The sequence below is a fragment of the Cyprinodon tularosa genome, unplaced genomic scaffold (genome assembly GCF_016077235.1).
Source record: "Cyprinodon tularosa strain WSP-4 unplaced genomic scaffold, ASM1607723v1 ctg360, whole genome shotgun sequence".
Classification (NCBI taxonomy): domain Eukaryota; kingdom Metazoa; phylum Chordata; class Actinopteri; order Cyprinodontiformes; family Cyprinodontidae; genus Cyprinodon; species Cyprinodon tularosa.
In genome coordinates this window covers 322057-348121 of record NW_024039075.1, presented here as the reverse complement: position 1 = coordinate 348121, position 26065 = coordinate 322057, and the positions used below count along the sequence as shown (strand labels likewise).

Sequence of the window (26065 nt, the reverse complement as noted above, 5' to 3'; positions counted from 1 at the left end):
CTGAATGTCGGTCTGAGACTAAATGAGGACAATGGTAAAATATTTACAATTTTTGGGGAAATGCTGTAAAACAGGTTACTCTGGACTAAAAATTAAACAAAAAGTGACAGTAAAATTTTATACAAAAAATTCTTGTAAAAGTGGTTGAACTTTAACTTTGTGGTAAAAAGCAAGAAATTCTTTTGTCCAATTCTAAAGGAGAAACATCGCCATCTAGTGGCAGGTGGAAGAAAGGCTACAATATTGTGGCAGCTTGTTCTTTAAGCCCACAACTGTTCAGCAACAGTAATATCATCACTAACACTTCACATAAAAGAGAAACAAAGCCCTTTATGGTAACAGCAGTTTTTTATTGTTTTGTCTCCATTCAGTCACATTTTAAGTCATCACTTTGAAATGTTTAATTCGAAGAATGCTGGCTGAAAAGTTTGGCTTTGTAGGGATGAAATACTATAAAAAATAAAAAGTAACAAAACCAAGCTGGGTGTAGTGTTTTGTACAGTTCTTGTAAACAATAAGAAATGCTACACTGATTGCAACATGGAGCTGAGAGACGATTAAAGGACTGAACACTGGCTGTATCAGCTACACGTCATGACGGTTGACACAAGTGTCGCATACAAAAGATTCCCCCCAAAACACCCCTTTCAACAGTCACACTAAACAGGAACATTTTAAACACAGTTTCTGCTACACACAAACCTCCGACACCTTTGCCCCTGGTTTGCAGTGAGATGAGGTATATGTGAGGCTGATTATTGTTCATGACACTTTACTTTCATTGATACAACAGCTTTACAGTTTCTACTGTCATATTTAACCATTATTGGAAAGAAATAGCTCTCTTCACAAGTTTGAACACACAAACCATGGCCTTATAATTTATTTGGATAATTTTTTTTGTAAGGTGGAACATGGTATAAATGTAAAGATTAATTTATATATATTTTTTTGTTTAATCCAATATCTCTTGTGGTAAAAATTATACAAAAAAAGGCAAAAAAAAGATCTGAAATAAACCAAACTCCAGTTTTCTTCTGTTTTAAAGCAGGTTGCAACTTTTTATGGCACCGCTTGTTTAATCTGGAAGACTGATCACATAAACTGATTTTATTGGAAGTTTATTTATGTAACTAGACTGCATTTAGACTAAGTGATCCATGCATTTTAAATATAATCCATTATTTGGAGATGGAGTCAACATTTTTGCATTTTGATACTGACCTTATTCTAGTGTTCTGAGAAAACATTTGTAGGAATTTTGCAATATTTAAACTTTGTGGGTTGAGTTAATTGGTGTTTGGACTCTTTATTGGTATAACTGGTCTCTTCTGTGGCACAAATCCAGCTTTAAATTTCGTCCATACATATTAGTCAGGGTTGAGGGTCGGGACCTTTTCCGGCAGGTTTAAATTTGGACTGTTTTAACAGGGGCCAACTTACATTAAAATTCTTCCTTCCTTGAAGAAAAATTTTAATGAAATTCACGTATTCACTTGAGGAAAGAGCATATTGACAGACAAAAAGATTTTTTTTTAAATCTTAAATGCAAAACATTTATATATCTTTTTACAAATTTGCTCAAAGTGGGTTGCTCTGTCAGCTAAAGGCATGTTAGTCTCTATATTCCAGTCAATGATGAATCAATCACTAACTTAGTTGACGATGATTTAAATAATCGGTTAATCAAGATTAATAGTTTCAGTCCTATTTTTAACCACTCTAAACCCAGTTTAGTGATTTTCCCCCAGGTTATAACCTGGAGGGAAAGAACCACTGGAAATGTCCAAACAAGCAAATAATCAGCAATAAGATGATTTGAGATGCAGCTGAAGAATATGGATTTTGATCTGATTTGACTCGAGAAGATCTTAACCGCATCCATCTAAACCCGCTTTACATGGAGGCTTTAATTAACAGGATATTCATTTATCTCATTCTGCCACACAGCAAGAGCAACAGTGCTACTTTCCAAGGCTGTTCTCAGAACAACAAAGTATGATTCTGAGACCAAACAATGGGAAGAAGTACAACTTCTACGGTTGTTTTAAAGAAACGTGACATCTCTACTCAAGTCAAAGTGCTTCTATGCAAAATATAGACTGGCTGTAAACAGATATGATTAAATAATTTAATTTTGTGTCCATAAAATGATGATTTAAGTCCAAATACATTCAATAAAAAAGTTTGTGCATGTAAACAGCACAATGCTGGTGTTTTAGAAGTTTCTAGTTTATTACTTTGTGGTTCCTGAACATCCTAACCAATATCCTTTCATCAAACAGTGAAAGTCTGAGTAAGATGGTTGAAATTTGGATAAAATAAACTAAGATATAAGTTCTGGAATGGCCCTCTATCCCAACCCTGCTTAAATTGATCAGCATCTGCGGGGATTAAAAGTTTTTTTTGCACAGACATCACATTTCCTGTCAGATTAAAGCCAGAAGGTTGCTGGTAACTACGGAAACCATGGGGTTTCTCTGCATCTTGCTAAGAGGAATTACTTTCTTAACTGTATCATCAGCTAGTCTCAAAAATGGAATGTCCCATTATTTTGAAAGTCAAAAAAAAAAAAAAAAAAAAAAAAAAAAAAAAAAGAATCCAGCCAATAATTTGTGTATGTAAACTGTGGACCAGAACTGTAAAATAGGGGCACATATGGGCTCAAAGACTCATTCAGAGCAGCAGAAACGTTTCCAGCACTCAAAGCCCGCTACAGACCTTTCCATGGTTACTGTCCTGACAAACAAATTGGGCATTTTAAAAGTGTAAGCAAGACTCTACATATATTAACTGCCTGCTCTTTATGGGAATAGACACCCAGTCACTAAAGGGATGATTATAACATTTGCTCAAAGTATCTAAATAAAAAAGATCAGCACATGGCTGCAGAAACATTAGATCATAAACATATTTTATCCCCAAAGTTAATAAAATCTGCAAAAGTCGCTAAGGTTGGTATCCAGGCAACTAAAACTAGGGGTTGTAATTACACTTACAATATCCCGATTAAATATCACGTTACTTTAGAAAAGAAGCCCACCCATAAGCCTAAGCTAAACCCTCCCCGATAAGTAAGAAAAATCAGCTCTCCACATCCTTCACGTGAAACACAAGGCCTCCCCCCTGCATGCGTACGCCCCGACAGCAATGGCTGAAAGCCTGGGGGATTTCCTCAGGTCAGCACTTTAACCAATCGTGTACTTTAAACTATGTGAAAAAGCAGCTCGACGTGCGAAAAGCACATTTTTAGATAAATAGGAGGAAGACGAGTAAAGAGAGGAAGAGGCCAATCTACAGCTGTCCAACAGCGACATCTACTGGCTGAAGAAGACATCCCAAAATATAATACAGACTCTTCAGCCCGATCAACAGCGCTTATTCTTCCTTCTACTTCACGGCAGAACCCTACAACACTTACTGTACATATACATATATATTCTTATAAATATATATAGATATCCATGAGCACGGCCCTTATTGAAAAAGACAGGAGTTTCACATTGAGATAAAAGTACCATAATCTCTATACAGCCAAGTAGAAAGTGTTTTCAGTGTTCAAGTGAGCTGGCAGCAATCCATTTCATGTCAAACTCATTCAACATTTAAGAACACAAAAAATAATAAGAAAAATATAGATTTTTTTTAAAACCACAAACACTTCTGAAAAGTGAGCTCACTGTCCACCGTGAGCGGCTCGTTTTCCCATGTTTTCCTGAGTAATACCTTTTGACATTTTATTTTAGGATTTCCTTTTTTTTTTTTGCCACTTCAGTTCTGGGCTGTTTCCCTGCCATCATTTCTCATTTTAAACACTTGTAGAGTTAAATCAGCGCATTGGAAATGTGAAATTTACTGCTCCTGCTAAAAAATTACTAGAAAAGAAAATACGTTTGAATTCATAAATAAAGACCTGACCTACTGGCACAGCAATTCCTGGTATATCATACACTCAACAGATGCTTTCTAAAGTCTTGCATTCGAAAGACGCCTTGAAGGCTTATTGCATGGAGAGAAGTAGGAATAAAGACAGAGCATCGGTGTAAATAAAATATAGAATTCACAAAAAAAATAAGAATAATAAAATAGGAGCAGAGGACATTAAAATGAAACGATAATGTTCTCTCAGGTTTCATCGGTAGCTTTGGCTTGTTGGTGTTTTGGAACCTGTACTTACTGGCTCATTGACGTCAGATAGCAAACTATACCCTGAGAAATCCGACACCGGCGTCCTTATCCTGTGATCCACTTCCCCACCAGAGTCAGTGCTGTAAGACAGACCATGAACGTCGGATTTGAACTGGGAGCCGAAGGCCTGGACGAAATTTTCTATCTGGTAGGAAGGCTTAGAGGAGTCCAGGGAGGCCAGTTCGTGCGAGGAAACCAAAAGGTAGACCCCAGCAGAGTCATTCTTGACCGCTGACCGATCCTTCTGGGCGCTCAGGTCGGATGGGCTGATCTGGTAGGATGAGGGAGGAGTGGAGGAGTGCTGCTTCTCCATCTGCTCGGTGAGCTCCTGAGACGGGGTGAGCTGCTGGTGTGAGGAAGCCTCCAGGCTGCTCAGGTTGAAGCTGTGCTGCGGGGATGAGCAGTTTAGCATCGCAAAGTGAGACTTTGGCATGGAGGACAGGGAAGGGGAAGACACCGGCTGGCCAAAGCCACAATCCAGGTGGGATGCGCTGTAGATGTTCTTGTCAGCATAGAGGGGGTTTCCTGTGTGGGAATTGGTGAAGGATCCTGAGGAAGGGGGAAGCCCTGGGCCCAGGGGGAAACTGGCACTGTGGGTGGTACGCTCCAAAGCTTGAAGCAAGAAGCGGGAGTATTCATGCATCACTAAAGTCTTGTCTCCAGATGGGCTTGAGGTGTTGGTGTCAGAACCATTCACTGAGGCAGGGCTCAGCTCCACATGCTGGTCACCGATGTCAAAGTGAATGTCGGGTTTCTGGGTGTAGTGGTCGAGGAGGCTCTGCAGCACCTCATCTGTAATCCCCGACTTTTCCAGATTCAGAGGACCGTCGGCGTCCATTCCTCCTGAGATCCCACCCTGAAGAGAAGACGGCTGTGAGGACAGATGGACGCTGACGTCGTACTCGCTGCCGGGCCCTCCTGGCACCGCGGTCCCAGAGGGTGCTGCATTGTTTGCTGCTTGAAGGTAGCGTCGCTTCTTTACAAACTGCATGGCATCATCGTAGTTGCTGCTGGTGGATTCCACTTTAACTTCGCTGTTCTGCATCACGCCGACGCCTCCTTGCGCCAACAAGCCAGCTTTCCCATTCTCCACACCTGCTTTAGTCAGACTCTTCCTATTAGCTTTCTTGAAGGCCATCTTTGGACCTTGGCTCTGGTGTCCCTGCTGCATGCTAGGCCCTGGCTCGGTAGAGGAAGACACAGTGGGACTCTCCACAGAATATTCATAGATGCTGTAACCTCCGGACACAGCTCCCTGAATGTGCGACTCCCTCGCACCTCCTACGTCTCCCTTCTTCTTCTTGCGCTCCCCTCCCGCTGCAGAACCTTTTGACTTTCCCTTCTTCCTACCAGTGACCCCAACATTTCCCTGAGTAATTCCATAGCTGCCCTGTCCCATGTCCACAAAACCCAGATCCATCATCACAGGATTCAGTTCTTTTTTAATGGCTTCTCCACAGGTTCTCTTGTGCTTAAGAAGTCGATCTGTTCTAGAAAAATACTGAGGAGCACAAACACCACATAGTCTTTATTAGTTCTGGAAAAGAGTTTATCTTTAAAATGTGGTAAAGATCGGGATTTACCTGCTGGCAGGTCTCACATCTGTATGGTTTTTCTCCGCTGTGCGTTCTCTTGTGTCTCTCCATGTGGTATTTCTGGATGAATCGCATGTTGCACTGGTCACAGCTGAATGGCTTCTCTCCTGAAACAGGTGGAAAAGCAGGAGGGAAGGTTGACAATCTCCTCCTGCTCTGAGCAACACAACATCGCAGCTTTAATTTACTCACCACTGTGGATTTTCTCGTGCCGCTGGAGAAGATACTTCTGGATGAAACTCATGTTGCACTGGTTACATCTGAAGGGTCTTTCACCTTGGATAAAAATCACAGCATAACCATAAGGTTAGGAGAATTTATCTGCAAGATACTCAAAAAAAAAAAAAAAATGAACCATCATATGTCCCTTAATTAAATGATGCTTTGTTCTATGTAAAAAAAAAAGCACTCTTGCACAGGGGGAATATAAGAGATTATAGAAGTACTTATTTATTATTTTAGTTTAGTCATGGCTGAAACTTTTTTTCTCCAAATCAGTTTTAATTTGTTTTTTAGAATAATTTTCCTATTTCTTCTTTGTTACTAATATTTTAATAATGTCTAGTTTTTACTACTTTTAGGTTTTTAATTTCTCTGGTGAACTTTTTGGCTCAAAATCTTACAAGGTCATAGTACTGTATGAATACATGAAACAACAACTCAAAACTAGATGATTTTAAAACCTGGTTCAATTACAGCTGAATCAGGGTTTATACAGGAATGATTAACTCTAATTTAATGATTTTTAATGCTCTTAGAAATAATTACCCATGACTCTCATATATACACGGCAAATTCCTTCATCTTTTCCGTTGACAGGCTGCAATTCCTCTATTTCCAGCCACTTTTGTTGAAATTAGCATTTTCCCCATTCTCCAGCCTTTTCTCCGCAGCGAGCTTCCTTTCAGAACATACGGCTTTACGATCAACCAGAAGCAGTTCCGCACAAATATATTGCGATATATTTGCAAATATATATATTGTTTAATAAATTGCTTTTATAAACTTTTCTTTCTAAATAAAGCATTTTAAATGCCAAGATTATCGCATTTGATAAATTTTAATGCCAAATCAGGCCTTAATTAAAAAATTTATTTAATGACTTTTAATTATTTTTAATGACCCGCGGAAACCCTGTGAATTGGAAATACAAAAACAATTTTTTTTTTGTTTGCAAGATTGATAAAAAAAAAAGATAAACATAAAACGAAGGGCATATAACTATATTAGTATATTTTATTTTTATAAACACAAACACAGGTAGTTATATAAATTAGTTTTTCCATTTCAACTACATGTTTTAAATATTTCAATAAAAAAAAAATTTCTCTTTTGGAGTTTTTTTTTTATAGTTTTAACTATCTACCATAAGCCTGAGATCTAAAACATTTAGCCTTCTATATCAGTCGATAGAGAATTACTGATTAGTGTTTTGTTTACCTATTTGAAATAAAGACCAGAGGATAAATACCCCGGACATGAAGTAAAACTACAGCCAAGCATGGTGGTTTATTATCAAGAAAAATATCAAAAGTTGGAGCCCAGACAGGTAACTGGGTGTAAAGAAACGGTCATTTAAAAACAGATTCATAAAGCACTAGAACAGCTTTTACAAAGAAAAAAAAACGTGCCATGAATTTTCTGCCGCTAATTAAAGCTGAACTCTTTCACTGTTTGTAATGTTTGTATATCCCATGATACAACCCAGGCACACAGAGATTCACTTTATCCAGGATTATTGAAGCTTTCTAACAACATATGGCGTCTAAACAATAAAAACAATCTGCTCTTTAAAAACTACCGAAAACACATCAGTCTTTGTCTAAAACCTACTTCAGCCGGAAATATATATATATATATATATATATATATATATATATATATATATATATATATATATATATATAAAAAATGAATTATTCATTTGGGATTTGGAGTTTTCAATTCTTTTCTCAAAAAAAATAAAATAAAAAAAGCTTGGAAATTTAAGAAGGAAATATAAAATAAAATAAAAAAACTAGTTGTAGAACATTTCTCCCAAGATAATGGCTAAAAAGGTAGGAATTTCTCAATAAGCAGATGGTTGGAATCATTTGAGTAGAAAATAGCTCAAATCATCCCATAAATAATTTAATGAAAACTAATCTTGAATGATGAAGAAAGTGTTAACCTGTATGAATGAGGACATGTCTGCGCAGGTGATAGGAGCTTCTGAAGGATGCATTGCAGTGTTCACAGATGTGAGGCTTTGTTCCTGGAGACAAGCCGCCACCGTCTGCAGCCATCATAGAATGCTGTTTGAATAATACAGAGAAAAGCAGATCTAGTCAGAGGGGATGGCTAAATCCCAGGTTAGCTTGTTGCGATTGATACTTACAGATAGAGCTGCACCTTTCAGAACAAGCATTGTGTTTTAATGTTCAGGTAGTTTAGAAAAGCCTGAGCTGACATTAAAGGAATAGTGCACCCAAAACATGATTAGCCTTCATTTTCTACTCACCTCCATGCTGAACAACACTCTGGAGTACTTTTTTGATATCTCAAATGCATCTGGAGATCTGGGAGACTTCTTGCTGTCTGCTGACATTCAAATAATGGAGGTCTATGGCGCCCGAGACAGAAAGGTCCACAAAAGTCCACAAAAACTTGTCAATATTCCTCCATACTGCTCGTCCAATGTAATCCAAGTGTCCTGAGTGGGTAGCATCCAGAATTTACTCGAAACGAAGTCATTTAGAACGTTTTAGAGCCTAAACAGTAGTGTATAGGATTTCCTAATAGCGCCCCCATGCGCGCTCACGATTCTACGGAAGCCGGCAGACCAAACCAGCGCATTCAGCTCGGCAAAGAACTCATGCTCTTCCTCAACACTGAAGTCCTCAGACATTTTTCTTTCGTTGTTTCTTTCTTTGCACAGGTAAACAGCACATTTCTTCTTCTACGCTTGCATTATCGGCAGACCAGACGCTGAATGCGCACTTCCTTCCGGTTTGGTCTGCCGGCTTCCGTAGAATCGTGAGCGCGCATGGGGGCGCTATTAGGAAATCCTATACACTACTGTTTATGCTCTAAAAACATTCTAAATGACTTCGTTTCGAGTAAATTCTGGATGCTACCCACTCAGGACACTTGGATTACATTGGACGAGCAGTATGGAGGAATATTGACACGTTTTTGTGGACTTTTATGGACCTTTCTGTCTCGGGCGCCATGGACCTCCATTATTTGAATGTCAGCAGACAGCAAGAAGCCTCCCAGATCTCCAGATGCATTTGAGATATCAAAAAAGTACTCCAGAGTGTTGTTCAGCATGGAGGTGAGTAGAAAATGAAGGCTAATCATGTTTTGGGTGTACTATTCCTTTAAGCTATAGTGGAAAGACAATCAAAATAATAACAAAGGAGTCCAAAGTTGTGTCTAAATAATCTGAATATTTTACAAATTCACTAAATAAAGATTTTATAGACTAGCAATTAAAAACAAAGAGGACTGAACAGGACCCACAACACTAAGAAATAGATAAAGAGTAGCAAACCTTTGCCTCACTTTTCTTCTTTTTAGGTTTACCCTCATGCCCATCACTGTTTGACCTCCGACCTTTCCTCCAACTGGCCTCTTTTTCCAACTGATTTGACAGCTGCGAGGACGACAAAGGAAGAGGGAGAGGGCCGTGAGAGCAAGCCGCAACAAGGAAATCACATGAAAGAAGGTTAAGGTTCTCCAGTCAGAAGCTGTTAAGGAAACAAGTCTATATTTGTAGCTCGTGCAAAGAAACGCAACACTCCGACAATCTTCCAGACTCATTGAGGAAATGTGACCTGAGTGGGTGGTGTAACAATCTCAACTGATTGAGGCATTTAAAATGATAACTAGGCGGCTGGATAGCAACTTCAATCCAGAGGACGATAATTCGCTCTTTCTTCCAGACGTTATCCAGTCTGAACATATGGAGACTGAAGGAACAAATGCTGGCACACCTGCTCATCCTAAAAGCAGCCAAATGTTTGGAGTGAAAACAGGTCCGACTCATAAATATTAGGTCAAAAATGCTCTTTAATCTGCTTAAAAATAAAAATTAGGACATACATGAGAGAAATATGACTGAACTTAACTATTAAACAACAGTTAAATAGTAACCTGGAATCTTTGATTTAGGTTGTAAAAAATGAAAATTGCTTTAAAACACTTAACTGGTCAAAGTTGAAAAAATTAAGTCTGAAAGCAACAATCTATTGTGTTTAAACCCAGCATAATTTCTTAAAAAAAAAAAAAAAAAACTTGCTTAAAAAAAGACAATCATTAAATCTGTTAAATATTCAGACCTCATGACCTCTGATGGCTTACTATTGTTAGCAGAGTGTGGATGTGTATATTTCTGTTTGAATGAGCACAAAAGACATCTGAAATGAAGTGCAAACTCAAACAAGACAGCTGCGTCCTTGCAAAGACGTTCTCATTCACGCTGCGGCCAGATGACATCACCCTTCTGCTCAGAGAGAGAAACTACTTTGCATCTGAAGCCGGCAGGAGATTTATGTCTCCATACGTTAGATTCTCACAGGCTTCTGGACGGCAACACAATCATCATGCATCGCCGGCTCGGGGATAAAGGTGGAATCGCCAGACTAATAATATTCTATTCTCACTTTTTTCTTTAATGAATGTTGAAGAGTGCAGCTGGAAAAAAAATCTAAATTTTCAGAGAAAACGGTGAAGAGCTCCATGAAAAAGTATTTTTTTTGGTTGAAAGACAATTCAATGAACTGCTTTATTTCAAGTTTATGAAAACATTTTTGGCATAAACCTGGTTTTAGTGATGGAGACATCTCAGATTTAAGCTTGTGTTAAACCTCTTTAAGATTTTGTTGATTCATAATTTCCCTATAGAAAAAAACTCCTATTTCGAAGAATAATTTGCCAAAATGTCCTCTCCAATTCAGATGGGATCAGTTTATAAATGAGCAAAGTGAGGAAAACCCTGAGTAATAAAATAATAAGGTTTTTCTATTATCTGTTCTGGTTGTTTCAGCTGAGTTAATTTTGACTAAGAGAGTTTTGTTAGTTTTTCTCAAATTAATTTAAGATTAAGTAATTTTTTCTGGTGGTTAAAAATGTTGATGCCAGAGTGTTTCTTAACTGGATCCAATGAACAACCTAGGAACTAACTCAGAGCTGAAGCATTAAAAAGCTTTTAGCTAGCCCGTTTTGGATACTCTCTCTGTTTTATCCTGAATGTTGGTGGAGAACTGAAGTGCATGGAGACATTTTATCAACCCAAATTATTTTAATCATCTCAGTTTTGGGGATTTACTTTAATCCCTGTTTCCTAACGAACCCAGAGTTAGCTTTTTCTTGTTTTAACTCTAATTAGCAAATAATATTCTTTCACTGAGCAGTTTTTCCTCCTCCTTCTGACTCTTAATTCTGTGCATTTTTTGGGCCAAAGCATCAGACATCAAATAAAGGCTACAGATATGATCTAAACACACTTTGGAGGACACTCTCTTATTTTAGCTTACAAAACACTTCAGGACTTTTATACAAAAGCAACAAACATACTTTTTAAGTCTCATCTTGTCATACTTCTTGATCCTTTCAAATAGTTTTAAACATTAATTAGGGATGTCTTGATTCTGTATCGAAACGAGACAGAATATATTGAATCAGATCTCCAATGTAAGCATGCAAATAGAAACAATCTGCTTCTCGTTTCTGGTTAAACTTTGTTACCTATCAGCTAACAATAAATCACTCAGCTTTTTAAGTAATATGATTTGATGAAGTTTTCTCTAATGTTAAGCAAAACAAAATAAGCATTTAAAGAATGCACGATTTATGCTAATATTGTATCAGGTCAATGTCGTTATTGGTCAAATCTCAAAGCTTCAATATCTGCATCGTACTGGAAATTAAAAAGATTGTGTGGAAACACCTCTAACATCCATTCTATGCATTTAGAAGCTCATATTTACCTGGCAAACAACATGGTTTGTAAAAAGGGTTGCGAATTCACAAAATCCTGGAAAAACATCTTTCTAGGAGTAAACAGGTGCATCAGCTTGATGCAGAAATGTTTCGTACCCATGAAATGCAGGGACATGTGTGACATCAACTTGCTAACTAGAGGCAGAAGGCTATAGCAAAACAAACATGGCTGCACTGGTTCGCGCTGGAATACCCTCCATTTCTTTTTGAAAAATGAGTAAAAGGAGGGGGTTCTTAAATTTGTGGACTAACTCCGTCAGTTGTGAAACAAATAATGTGATATGTCACAGCTGCTACTGCGACTGGCTAAAAACTTGACATGGGAGACAGGTACCCAATCAGCTTGAAGAGTTGTACGGAATACCCCTCACTTTTGTGGCTGATCGATGCTGCAGTGGGTAGCACTGCTGCCTTGCAGCGAGAAGCTTCTGGATTTAATTCCTGGCCCACGGTATTGTCTACATGGAGTTTGCACGTTCTCCCTGAGCATGCGTAGGTTCTCTTCGGGTACTCCAGCTTCCTCCAACAGTCTAAAACCATGACTGTTAGGTTAATTGGCTTTTTTGTAAATTCTCCTTAGGTGTGAGTATGTGTGTGCATGGTTGTATGTCTGTGTTTCTCTGTGTTTGCCTGCGACAGACTGGCGACCTGCCCACCCTGACAAGAACTAAAGCAGGAGAGGATGCATAGATGGCCCCTCAGTTTTGTAAACTCTTTTTACATTAGGCCTCCCAGATGGAAACTAGTAAAATTCCACATGAACAACACATATTAATCTGGCTTATGCCAGATGGATGGATGGATGGATGGATGGATGGATGGATGGATGGATGGATGGATGGATGAGGGGCTACAAAGCAGTTTTAAACTAGATCACTGGCACCAAGTTTGCCTAAATCCAACATTGTTCCCAACTATTTAGCGAGCTATCAGACCCCTCTTGAGGCTTTTACCAGCCCTGGATTACAAAGGAGGCCATAAGCATAGCTTAAATGTAATGTCTGAGTTGCATTTGAATTGATTCTCCCTGTAATGTTTCACCCACAGCCATTGTCGTTTATTCATCGTCTCCACTGTGGGCTCCTCTGCAACATTTTTGTTAAAACTGATAATTTAAAACAATTTTTATATTAACTTTAGGTTCAGGTAAAATATTGATTAATACTTGAAATTAACTTATAGAGGGTTTTTTTATGACGCTCTTTCTCCCTCGCAAATTTTGAAATTCCTCTCTCCTACAGTGATAAAACACACTTTTTATTTAGGACATAGGTTTTTTTTGTTTTTTGTTCATATATGAAGTTAATTTACTGTTTTTATTACTTTAAATATATGACAAAAAAAATGTGAGCATCTTCCACAGATTCCAGATGCAAGGTTGGGGATTAGGGGATTATACATTTTAAGAATTATTAATGAACATGCACTCCATTGTCTCACTACAAAAATCTCATCATTGTAATTATTTTCTCAGATGCTTTACCTTTTATCAACAGAATCGATTTAACTTTCAAAGCAAAGTATTTAGTTTTAAACCACATCTTTCCACTGGTCTGTCATTGGTACCTACATTTCCGATGTTAAGGTCGCACACCAGCAGCTTCTGGTCGTTACCAACAGTCACCAGCTCCCCGCTCTTCCCCAGCCCTCCAGGGTAGAGCGGCAGGCGGTAATCGTGCTCTGACTGCTTCTCCTGTTTGATGCCCATGGCATGAACAAAGTCTCCCCCTTGGAGGCAGCCCTGGGAGCCCATGCTGCAGTCAGGAGACTCCCGCTCCTTCTTCAGGATCAGATCTTGAGGTGGAAGTTCCTGCATGACGGAGTGGGCCGACAGTCGGGTGAAGCTGGTTACCGGAGGAAGATGGCTGAACATTATCATGCCGGCTCCAAAGTTGGAGTCCATGCTCCCGTTGGAGCGCAGGAACTCATTCCCTAATTTATCTTGAATGATGTTCATACTGATGGCTGGTGGGCAGGAAGGCTAAGGGGCAGAAATCAAGTTTATCCTAAGAGAAAAAAAGAAAAAAAAAGAGGAGCTGATGTTTATGGCAACAATAACATATTTTGGATAAGCTGTGTAAAATCAACCCGTCCGCAAACAATAGTTTAGGAGCCAGTTAAGCTTGGTCTTCAGGAATCAAAGCCGTGGCCTCTGATCTAACAACGATGTGCTTAGTCGGATTAAACCGTCAGTTTGTGGGTCAACAAAGAGCTGGTGTCTGGGACATGCGAAAACAAGGTGAAGGAGCAAAGGAACCAAATTCTGTCTGGTTGAGTAAGGTGTCTGTTTCTGGACAAAAATAAAGACACCATGACTACACTATATTGCCAAAAGTATTTGCTCACCTGCCTTGACTCACATATGAGCTTAAGTGACATCCCGTTCCTAATCCATAGGGTTCAATATGACGTCGGTCCACCCTTTGCAGCTAGAACAGCTTCAACTCTTCTGGGAAGGCTGTCCACAAGGTTTAGGAGTGTGTTTATGGGAATTTTTGACCATTCTTCCAGAAGCGCATTTGTGAGGTCGCACACTGATGTTGGACGAGAAGGCCTGGCTCTCAGTCTCCGCTCTAATTCATCCCAAAGGTGTTCTATCGGGTTGAGGTCAGGACTCTGTGCAGGCCAGTCAAGTTCATCCACACCAGACTCTGTCATCCATGTCTTTATGGACCTTGCTTTGTGCACTGGTGCACAGTCATGTTGGAAGAGGAAGGGGCCAGCTCCAAACTGTTCCCACAAAGTTGGGAGCATGGAATTGTCCAAAATGTCTTGGTATGCTGAAGCATTCAGAGTTCCTTTCACTGGAACTAAGGGGCCAAGCCCAGCTCCTGAAAAACAACCTCACACCATAATCCCCCCTCCACCAAACTTTACACTTGGCACAATGCAGTCAGACAAGTACCGTTCTCCTGGCAACCGCCAAACCCAGACCCGTCCATCAGATTGCCAGATGGAGAAGCGCGATTCGTCACTCCAGAGAAGGCGTCTCCACTGCTCTAGAGTCCAGTGGCGGCGTGCTTTACACCACCGCATCCGACGCTTTGCATTGCACTTGGTGATGTATGGCTTGGATGCAGCTGCTCGACCATGGAAACCCATTCCATGAAGCTCTCTGCGCACTGTTCTTGAGCTAATCTGAAGGCCACATGAAGTTTGGAGGTCTGTAGTGATTGACTCTGCAGAAAGTTGGCGACCTCTTCGCACTATGCGCGTCAGCATCCGCTGACCCCGCTCCGTCAGTTTACGTGGCCTACCACTTCGTGGCTGAGTTGCTGTCGTTCCCAAACACTTCCATTTTCTTATAATACAGCTGGCAGTTGACTGTGGAATATTTAGGAGCGAGGAAATTTCACGACTGGATTTGTTGCACAGGTGGCATCCTATCACAGTTCCACGCTGGAATTCACTGAGCTCCTGAGAGCGACCCATTCTTTCACAAATGTTTGTAAAAACAGTCTGCATGCCTAGGTGCTTGAATTTATACACCTGTGGCCATGGAAGTGATTGGAACACCTGATTCCAATAATTTGGATGGGTGAGCAAATACTTTTGGCAATATAGTGTATGTTCTAAACAACGTATGAGGAACGACGGGACTGGGGCTGCCTTAATCTGCATGATAGAACGTCTGACCCAGTCATCCTATTTGTACCAGCTTATCTGTGAATGAGAGTGCATACAGACTGCATTAAAACCACTGTTTATCAGATAAAGCAGCGACAGCATAAACAAATTGTCTAACAAGAGGAACAACAAACATCTGCAGATGTTTTTGCAACATATGGCATTAAACGTTTTACTTTTGGGTTATTTTTATGCTTAAATAAAAGAAAAGAGTTGTCTGTAAAACTACCAAAGGTCTTTGGGGTTATTAAAAGTAATGCAGCTACAGTCGCAGCTTAAACAATAGTAAACGAGGCCTGACTGGGCTCTGCTTGCTGCTGGTTTAATACTGCGCCATTGACAACCTCTATTTTCATGAGAATTGAGTTCTGATTGTCTAAAGGTGATGTAACACTAGCCAAGACTCCAAAGTGTCACACTCTTTAGCCTTTCCCTGATGTTTAATTCTCTGTACACAGTCATCTACAAAGAATGCTTGGATAGCAGTTAGGCTTTTATTAACTGTTATTAATGTGAATCCAAGCCAAAAAAAAAAAAACCTCAACTTTTAGAAATGCGTTTCTAGAATGATTTTTTTTACCCACAGAGCTCAGATTTTCTACAGTTAAAAATAATATTCATTAGAAAAAAAAAATAGGACTGATATGATATGTAGTCTATAACGTTTTGTAATCACATATCATTACATGACCATGTGCTGCAAGCAAGGTACTGTCTTTGAAACTTGTAAAAACAGAAATCCCAAGTCTCCCGGAAGTTCCGGGAGTCTCCCTGATATAGATGTTCACGGATGCCCGCAAATCGGATAAATTATCCCGGATTTTAGATTATGTGAGGTGGAGTTTTTTTAATGTGAGTGAGAGCGATCAGGCAGTATAATAATTTTTGCACCATGTGTTGATTAGAACTACTTTGATTGCACAGACAAGATAGAGCAGGGTGTGGGGAGGAGGTTGCCTATGAAACCTGTGCAGCGTATCTGTTCAAAGCGATGCTGTTCCATCAGCGCTCCAGGTGACTGGTTGTCAGAGAGCGCTCATTGGATTGGATCAGCCTGATAATTTTGGCGTTACTCTCTGGCAGTCACCTAGTTAGCACTCAAAGCTGTGCATCCTGTGAAACAGCAGAGGTTCAACCTTCGAGTAAAAAACAAAAATATAGTATATCCACGTCTAGAGAAGGTGAGGAACAGTGGCGGATCTAGACCAAATGTACCAGGGGCCAGGAGGGGGGCAGCATGCTTTCATGGGGGCACAGAAAAGCATGAAATAAAAACAGGGCAAGAGATTCAATGAAGTGAAATTTCTTCTCAATGAGGTTCAATAAAAATGCAATTTTTTATGAGGTCAATATACATTTATAATTTAGGAATTTTACATATTTTTTTTGACTTAATTTAAGTTAAAAAAATACTGTTTTCTATAAATTTGAATTCAAGAAAAACTTAAATTCATCTGTAAAAATTAGAGCATTTTTTTATTTGCTGTGGGAAATTTAACATTTAACAGATGAAAACTGGGATCCTATCTCAATCCCACTGAAGTTATCACCTTATTGCTTTTAAATAATTAGTAAAACAGAATTTATAATAAAAAGAATGGAATAGATCCAAAGGACTTATCAGTTACTATGTCTGTTCCAGCGCATATCGTCATAAGAATTTCTCCCTGAAATGAGTTTTTGGAACTTGGTATGTCTGTAAAAGCATCTTTAATGCACCAAGACATTTTAGAAATTACATTTTTGAAATGTCTTATTGAAAAAGACAAAGATATAAAGAATTGAAGTGTAACATATAATAAATCTAATTTATAAGGCAGGAAATCAATCTTATAAATCAACGGTTTTTGAACAATATAAGCAGCACATAGCTCTAAATAAAAAAGGTTAAATTTTAAGAGAATAGATTAATTATGCGCAATCTGTTAAATATAATATCAGAAATCAAAAGAAGAAGAAAACTTTAAACAAATTCGCCAAGTCTAAATTGAAAATTTTGCGAAATTGTTAAAAAAAAATGAATAGAGAATAAAAATATATATATTTTTAGGAAGGCTGGATTCAAATGCTCCCATCTCCAATGCAGCATTAGCAGCAACACAGCCTGATCCACAACAGCTTAGTGGAAAACAAGAGCAAACAACACAGGATTTACTTTAACTTCTTTTTCTCTTAGGTGTATTTTAGTGGGTGAGCAGAGAGCTGGTAACACAGCAGATCATTCACAGGCTGGTTGGATGTAAATTAGCTCCTCTGCTAATCGTTTGGGCTCAGCAGTTTTCAGGGGCCCTTCTTTGTGATGCCAATAATTAATATGGCCACAAAAACAGCAGCTCATTTGCTTTCAAAGACGCCCCGACACATTCACAACTTAACTTAAGATATTTTACCCAAACAAAAGCAGCTGAAGCTGCATATACGGTATTTTAGTTTTTACATATTTAATTAGAGTAAGTTATTTAAAAAAAATGGACGAAATAAATTTGGGGCTAAAAAAATAAATAAATAAAACACAAAAAACTGAATAATTAATGTATTTTATTATTTTTTAGCTAATGAGTTATTTAAGTATTTAGTTGTGTTTTCTGGGCAGGACTGACCCAAAACCAAACGGCCCAACTAAACTCAGCGAACAATGATGCTCGTCTCGACAGGAGGAGCGGCTAACTTAGCAGCAGCTAACCTCTCAGCGCTGCGCTGGTTTATTCCGCTCATAACGAGGCTATAAACCACAGCATCCTAAAAGATTAGCTTGTATACAATCATCTTACCGGTGCAGGACCATGATCCGCAGCGGCGGCTCGCTTATTTTACCCCCAGAGGCTCCGTTTTTAAAAATCTACAGCCCAAACATTGTTCTCCTGCTGCAGCTGGTTTCTTCCATCTTGACCCGCGCGGTGCATTCTGGGTATAGTAGGCAGGAGGCGTTCAGAGCAGAACCCCAAAATCACGTTTTGTCTTTTGTCGTTTTCTGGGGGGGTCTGAGCCGAAGATTCTGCAAAAATTGTAATAATCGCCACAGTCTCGATATATAGATACTTAAAAAAAAAAAAAAAAAAAAAAAAAGTATTTTGTTTTAGAATTCTGACTTTTTTTAAATCAGAATTCTGACTTTAATCTCAGAATTCTGACTTTAATTTCATAATTTTGACTTTAATCTTAGAATTCTGACTTTATTTCTCAGAATTATGACTTTAATCTCAGAATTATGACTTTAATTTCAGAATTATGACTTTAATCTCAGAATTATGACTTTAATTTCAGAATTATGACTTTAATCTCAGAATTATGATTTTTTTCTCTCAGAATTTTGACTTTAATCTCAGAATTCTGACTTTTTTTCTCAGAATTATGACTTTAATCTTAGAATTATGACTTTAATCTTAGAATTATGACTTTATTTCTCAGATGTATTACTTTAATCTCAGAATTATGATATTTTTTCTCAGAATTATGACTTTCATCTCAGAATTCTGACTTTTTCCCATATTAAACTGAAATAAGTTACCTTTTCATCCCAAATTTATCATGAGCTAATTTTCTATATTTATGCTGTTATAAGTTTAAGCTGCTGGTGGACATAGGGGACACATGTCATCATTCTGTTTTATTCCATCTCTATTCGTGCATTCTACAGTATTTGTTAGTTTTACCCATAACTTTATGTATTTTATTTTCTTGTCATAGTAGCTTCATCTGGTTTCCTCCTATTGAATATGACTCCATCCTGGAATTAAATACCACCTGGGATCCTGCCATTGATGGATAATTGACAGCGCTAAGATGGTCCTCCTGATTCTGATTGGTTGTTTTTGGTCAGTAGTGCTGTATTGTTGTCGAAAACAATAGTAGCTCAGATTATCTTTCTCTTATATTATGCTGTCACAATAAAATTAGATAGTCTTGGCAAATATCTAAAAACATGTTTCTTTCATAAAAGTTTTTATAAAGGTTTGTCTTTTGCCTGAAAAATACATAACCTTGCCCCTTTAACAGTTTATACAGCTAGCAAAAATATCGGAAACTAGCTCTTATTGGTATGTTTCATTTTATTTAGACTATTGACACTTTTTTGAAAAGTAGAATGACAAAGTCTCTACATATTTTTTAATAGTAAAGGTTATTCCACATCAAGTTTGTCATTGGGTAGTTTTGAAATAATAAGGCAGTTTAATGTTGTGTTTTTGCAACAGAAAAAAAAACAAGTAGCAACTTGGAATTTTTTAGCAGGACGTTAGTTCGACATTAGAAGCAGGAATAATGAGAAAATTTGTGACAAAGCGGAAAGCAAAGGAGTAAGTCACCATTGCAATAAAGTAAGAGAAGAAGGATCTTGTCATTGTAAGTTTATTTAAAGGCAAAAAGCATTTCAGGCACACTTCAGAGTTAGCCACTGTGCAACAAGTCTTTCATCATATGGCAAAACACTAAAGAAAAGCAGATGTGTGGAGGTAAAAAGAAAACAACCCTGAGAGAGGCTTCTCCTTCCAGGATCCAGGCAGGAGAAAGATAACATTTTGTGAGTTCCAGAGGAATTATACTGCTTCATTCAAAATGCAAGGTCACTGAATTAAAGCATACATGTTCCTCTGCTATGTAAAATAATATATGGTCATACACAAAATTTTGGAAATGACCATATATGTCTCTGATGCCTGGTCTGATCACTTATTTCACACACCTGCTTAGGATCGCCCAGTGTGTACTGCACCTGGAACTGTGACCCGACTCCATCTTGGATTCTCCTTTGGCATCTCACCAGATCTCTGACCTCCTGGCATGTCACCGATACCGGCTTTGGCTTCTCCCTCTGTCTACATTTGTCTGCTTCACTGGAACCATCCTCTATCTCTGGATTCGGACTGAACTATTAGACCTGGTTAGTCGCTTGCACGTTTGTGATCATTCAGTTCTAGAAAGAAGTGGTCACTAACCTGCTGTCTCCAACCGCAGAGGTTCCTGCCTTTACACCAACACCGCTTACTCCAATTCTGTTGTCAATAAATGTTCTGAGAAATCTGTTTGTCCACCTTAAAGGGATAGTTCGGTATTTTTGACATGAATCTGTATGGCATCCCCATCACCAGTGTCATGCAATCACACTGACTTACCCCTGGCAGCGTCCTGTGAGCAGAGTTCTCGTCCAGTTTTGGTCAAGCCGAAAGTAGTCCGGCAGGTTTGCTAGAGCCAGTGAAATAAAACGTTTCTCTTCCCAAAACATTATGTGTTCAAAAGAATGATATTTTTGCATCCCAAAAACGTTGTAGTGGAAAAAGTCACACGTCGTTATCACTTGGTCCTATTTTCTCTCTGTTCGTATCAGGGCCCTAGCTGTCTGAATGACGGCGCGCACTGATACGAACAGAGAGAAAATAGGACCAAGTGATAACGACGTGTGACTTTTTCCACTACAACGTTTTTGGGATGCAAAAATATCACTCTTTTGAACACATAATGTTTTGGGAAGAGAAACGTTTTATTTCGCTGGGTCTAGCAAACCTGCCGGACTACTTTCGGCTTGACCAAAACTGGACGAGAACTCTGCTCACAGGACGCTGCCAGGGGTAAGTCAGTGTGATTGCATGACACTGGTGATGGGGATGCCATACAGATTCATGTCAAAAATACCGAACTATCCCTTTAAATACTGGGTCCTTCTGTTCTGAGCTGGACACAAACACACACACACCAACACGCTTATTCAATTAAAGGTCGATGAAATGAGCCAAAATGTGAAAAAGTTCAAGGGTTAACCTCTGCAAGACACCAGAATCACCTTCATGTCTAAGGAGAAATTATTTTGAATTTATAGGCCTAAATTATGTATTTATTAAAAGTGAATCAACTAAATAGCAGTTTTAATAAGACATTGCCCAAATATCTGTAAAGACAAAAATGTAACGATGACACTTTTACCTAAGAAGTAAGTATTAACTGTGTAAAAAAAATTTAAACTGTCCTGATTGTTTGATAGGAACTAATGAGAATATGACGCCTAAATGATAAGTTTCTGTTTCAAAAACTCTAAGTATGTATGAGTAAAATATATAAGTAAAAGCAAATACAGCATTCACCACAACTCTTTCTTCATATAAGAGTCATCAACTTGGCATTTAAACAAAACAATCTTATAAAAGTCCACCTTTTGGTCTCAGTACAAATTAAGTGAGTGAACAAAAACCACTGTCTCTTTGGAATTAGATCAGTCAACCATCGTCTTTATTCTCTCAGTGATTGGGGGTATATTTAAGAATTCATTAACCTAACTTGTACAAACTGCACTGCAGGCATCATTGCACAGATCTTTAGGTGTGGTGTAATTAAAAGGAGGGAAAATCAAGACAGGAGGAGGGTGACTCATCTCTTTATCCATTGTCCTGGAGGAATAGCTAAATAAGAAAAAAGAGCAGAGGACAGTCAAGTAACTGATTTAATGACAGGGAGAAAATTGGAAAAGGCTTTTTAAGGGCGGATTGGATATGCCATAAATTTAGAGTCTGTGTCCAAAAGATTGATTTTAAGTAAACACCCTTTTGTAAACTGAGTCCTGTAGGCTTTACTTTACTTTTTCACTATCTAAAAATCCTCTTGTAGATTAAAGTTTAAGATGACATCTTAATTACAGTGACTTTACAAGGTATCCATACCCAATGCTTATTTTAACATTTGATCAAATAACCACAAATCTAATCCATGAGGTTATGTTTAAGATCACACAAACAAGAACCTTTATTGTGTAGTATAAATAAAAAATAAAAAATAAAAAGCCGGAAAGTGCTCATATGAATTCGGTCCCTGTGCGTCAGTGTTTTAAAATGATAACCTTAGCTACAACCTAAACTAAATTTAGCCAGAGTCCTGTGGAAAAACTTGTAGGAGGCCACTAATAATTATTCCTCTGCATAAACTATAAGAAACAGACTCCATGAGGGTTGTATGAGGGCCTGACGTCCCAAGTGGGTCCTGCCCTTACAGCAGAACCATTAGCAATAGGCCCCGGTTTTGTTCTGATGCATGAAGACTGAATGCTTCCTATCAAAGTTCATTAGCACAGGGACATCTCAACATTCTGATCCGGTGTTTAGGATCCATAAGCAATCCTTTGTATGGCACCATGTACAACATACAATAGGCACAGATCACCTCACAGAAATAATCAAAAATACATTATATTTTTTTGTGTGACACATGTTAATGGACACACCTTCATATGTTTATGCTACATTGTTTTTTGTAATGGAGCTTAAGCTGTTCACTACAGTTCTATAATTTGCGTCTTTGTATGTTTTTCTCAGAGTGCTGTAGTTCTAGGAGGCAAGCATCATCCACACACCATAAAGTAAATGCAGCTCCAATGCAAATGAATTCCTTCAATTGGTAACAGGTAATTGAATCGAATTAATACAACTTAATTTATTACATTTATAAGTTGCAACCAGGCAAAATTAGTTCAATTACTTGTTGCAAATTGAAGCAATTAATTTAAGTTGGAGCTACATTTTCTTTTTAGAGGGAATGAACATTTTCGTCACATAATTACATTCAAACATCTAAAGCGTCTGAATCCTGCACAGCAGTCTGAAGTTCCTTTTTTACATCCGCTACCACCAACCAATTTAAGGTTTATGCAGGGCTAACAGCAAACAGATTCAGAGCACAGTAGCCAACCAACAGAAAATTATAGTATGTAATTCCTGACTCTGTTATTCCATTTAAATGTCTTCTCCTTGAGGTTAGCGGATTTCATCTTTCGTAGTGGTGCTGAAGCAGTCTTTCATGGCTTCCTCAGCCTCCCCAGACCATTTCCTTCCTGTACGTGGTAAAACTGGTTCTGTGTGTAAAAGTGGTTTATACACAGGCTGGAGTTGAACTGGGTTTATGATCCTAACTACACAGGGGGTGAAGAGGTGATGATCTATCCCTCTGTAAAATTTACATTCAGTAATTCTAGTGTTTTGTTATCCTTGGTGTTGCAGTTAAGATACTGATTAGGGACAGGGAACATGGAGTACAGGGAGCAAGGTTAAAGGTCAAATATAATGCCAGATTCCCTTTATAAACATTTTGTAACAGTCATCATTCCTGAAGCATGTGATTCACAAATCCAAAAACTCTTTCCCCACTCTCATTGCATTTCTCCACCTCTTAACTAATGTGTTCTCAAAATGCTCTGTTTTCAAAAATCAGGCACTTTATGATGTCATCTGGGGAAATAAGCTGTCCAGAGCGGTCCATAGCAGCCTATTGTTGAAGCTTTGGCCTTCATCTTATGCATTATTCTGTTCTCCCAGGCTATCGTTCGAATTCTGACTGGTTGTCATGGTTGCGGGTAGTGGGGACGCGGCCTTCGGGAGGACGGGGGCGTGGAAAGCCAAAACATTTTGTCCAGAGGAGATCTGACTAAGGAGATTTTTGGTAAAGCTGTCCTGCACAAATGGCAAAAACATGCTCTGAGGGTCTCATTGTAAACATTTTTTTATTTTCAAATGTAGAATAATATGGGCCCTTTAAGCCGGGTGCATAGGCTTTCAGAGGTTTGACCAGCCACTCGTCTCTCCCCAGCCCAGTCCAAATAGCTGCAAACCTGCTCATCTTGGACGACTGCTTTTTATTGTGCCCACAACTGAATATCTCTCAGTTCCCCAGATGACTCCATGAATCAGCCCCCTCCCTTTGTGTCTTCTTCCACACTCCATGAGGAACACACCACGAAGGATTGAAGTAAAAATGGTTGCAGGTCCTGATGGCCTCATCTCCAGGCTCCTGAAATGTTGCGCAGATCAGCTTTGGGGCATCATGCAACACATCTTCAACACTAGTCTGAATCTGAGGAGAGGACCATAGCTTTAAAGACTGCACACCTAGATGACTTCAGCAGCTACAGGCCAGTAACTCTATGGTGTCTCCGCAATGTTTGATCTCATCATAATTGAAGAACATTCTGACGACATCAATAATCTTCTATGGCAAGATATGTTGGAGTAGCAGCTTGTAGCTGAGAGGAAGAAGATGAATAGGCTTATAAAAAGGATGTGCCCTGCCCAGGGATTCCCAGAAGTGGCACAAAAAACATCACTGTTAGGCAGTTTTCCAAGAATTATTTCGAGGAATATTTCAAATCCAGACATCTATTCCATCAGTTAGATTTACTTCCAAAACGTTTATACTATTTTGTTCTCAATTCAATATCCAGTGAAATATTAAATAAAAAAATTATTTTAAGCTGGAATATTTCATTCATTGGGATCAAGGATTTGTGATTTAACTTTTTGCATTATTTTGTAGAGTAGTGTATAATATAGTACACTACAGTGTATACAGTGTAGGGTTGTCAAAAGTATCGATACTCAAAAAAGTATTGATACTGAAACATTGTATCAGGATACAATACTCGTTTTTAAAAGTATCGATACAGTGCTACCATCACTGGCACCTAAGCAGTCATTCATCTAAAGTGCAGAATAGAGGACAATGCACTTTCAGAACACTGTGTGATTGAATAGTTCTGTGCACTTTTCAGTTTCAGACTTTTTTTTGTAACAGGTGCAGCTGCTGAGAATTATTTTTGTTTCTTAACTGGCTAGTGTCATTGTTATGTGTGCAAAGCATAGCCAAGGAAGGAACACTTAATTTAAATTTTATAAGTTTTTTATCAAGCTTGTTTAATATTGTGCACAGCATACAACCTCATAACTTTGTTCTTAGTGTTTATTGTTATGGGGCGACAGTGGCGTTGGATGTAGGAGTTTGCCCTGAAATCGAAGGGTTGACGGTTCAAGCCCCGACTCCAACTTTCGGTGTCGTTGCATTGTCTACTGATGGTGGTCAGAGGGCCCGGTGGCGCCAGTGTATGGCAGCCCCGCTTCTGTCAGTGAGCTCCAGGGCAGCTGTGGCTACAATGTAGCTTGCCACCATCAGGGTGTGCGTGAATGGGTGAATGAATGTAGTGTAAAGCGCTTTGGTCAAGTCTCCTAACTTGAATAAAGGCGCTATATAAGTACATGCCATTTACCATTGTATTTATTTATTGCATTTTATTTATTAGTGAATATATTTCTGTTGAATTTTGGAGTCTTTGTTTTTATCCTTGTGGTATCGAAAATGGTATCGAGTATCGAATATTTGCCTTAGTATCGGTATCGAGTTGAAAAGTTTAGTATTGTGACAACCCTAATACAGTGTAGTATATACAGTATATTATTTTTCTTTTTTTTTTTATTTAACCTTTATTTTACCAGGAAGTCCCTTGAGATAAAACCTCTTTTTCGAGGGAGACCCGGCCAAGAGGCCAGTGGCTGGCTAGCTCAAGTCCTCCTGCAAACAGAAGGACAGGGTGGGGAATAAGCTGCCAGGGGGGTCCTTAGGCAAGACCTTTGGGGAGTCTGCTTGGAATCCTGAGGTTCTTAGTTCAAGCCCCACTCCCACGGACTCCCACTCCCTGAGCAAAGGCAGTCACAATTGCAGCCCACTGCTCCCCAAGGGGATGGGTTAGATGCAGAGAGTAAATTTTGTTGCTCTGTACTTGTGACAGTACTGAATGTAATGACAATAAAACACTGGAATGGAGATGGAGAATTGACAGCCACAGTAAACTAAGCATTTAAATATGTTAGTTTTGTGTTTAGTTTATTTTTTTTTTATTTACAGCAATTGATTTTCTTCTTTATTTA

The 26065-nt window shown here is 38.7% G+C and overlaps 1 protein-coding gene across 1 annotated transcript; it reads right to left on the bottom strand.

Moving 5' to 3' along the window:
* Window positions 1-329: 329 nt before the first annotated feature.
* Window positions 330-18301, bottom strand: znf281a (zinc finger protein 281a). Its single transcript, XM_038295837.1, has 7 exons — window positions 18167-18301; window positions 13339-13774; window positions 9319-9420; window positions 7954-8077; window positions 5976-6059; window positions 5772-5890; window positions 330-5689 (listed from the first exon to the last, which is right to left on the bottom strand). Exons 2-7 carry the CDS (start codon window positions 13723-13725, stop codon window positions 4133-4135), a joined length of 2373 nt encoding a protein of 790 aa, XP_038151765.1. The 5' UTR covers window positions 13726-13774; window positions 18167-18301; the 3' UTR covers window positions 330-4132.
* Between the last annotated feature and the right edge of the window lie 7764 nt (window positions 18302-26065).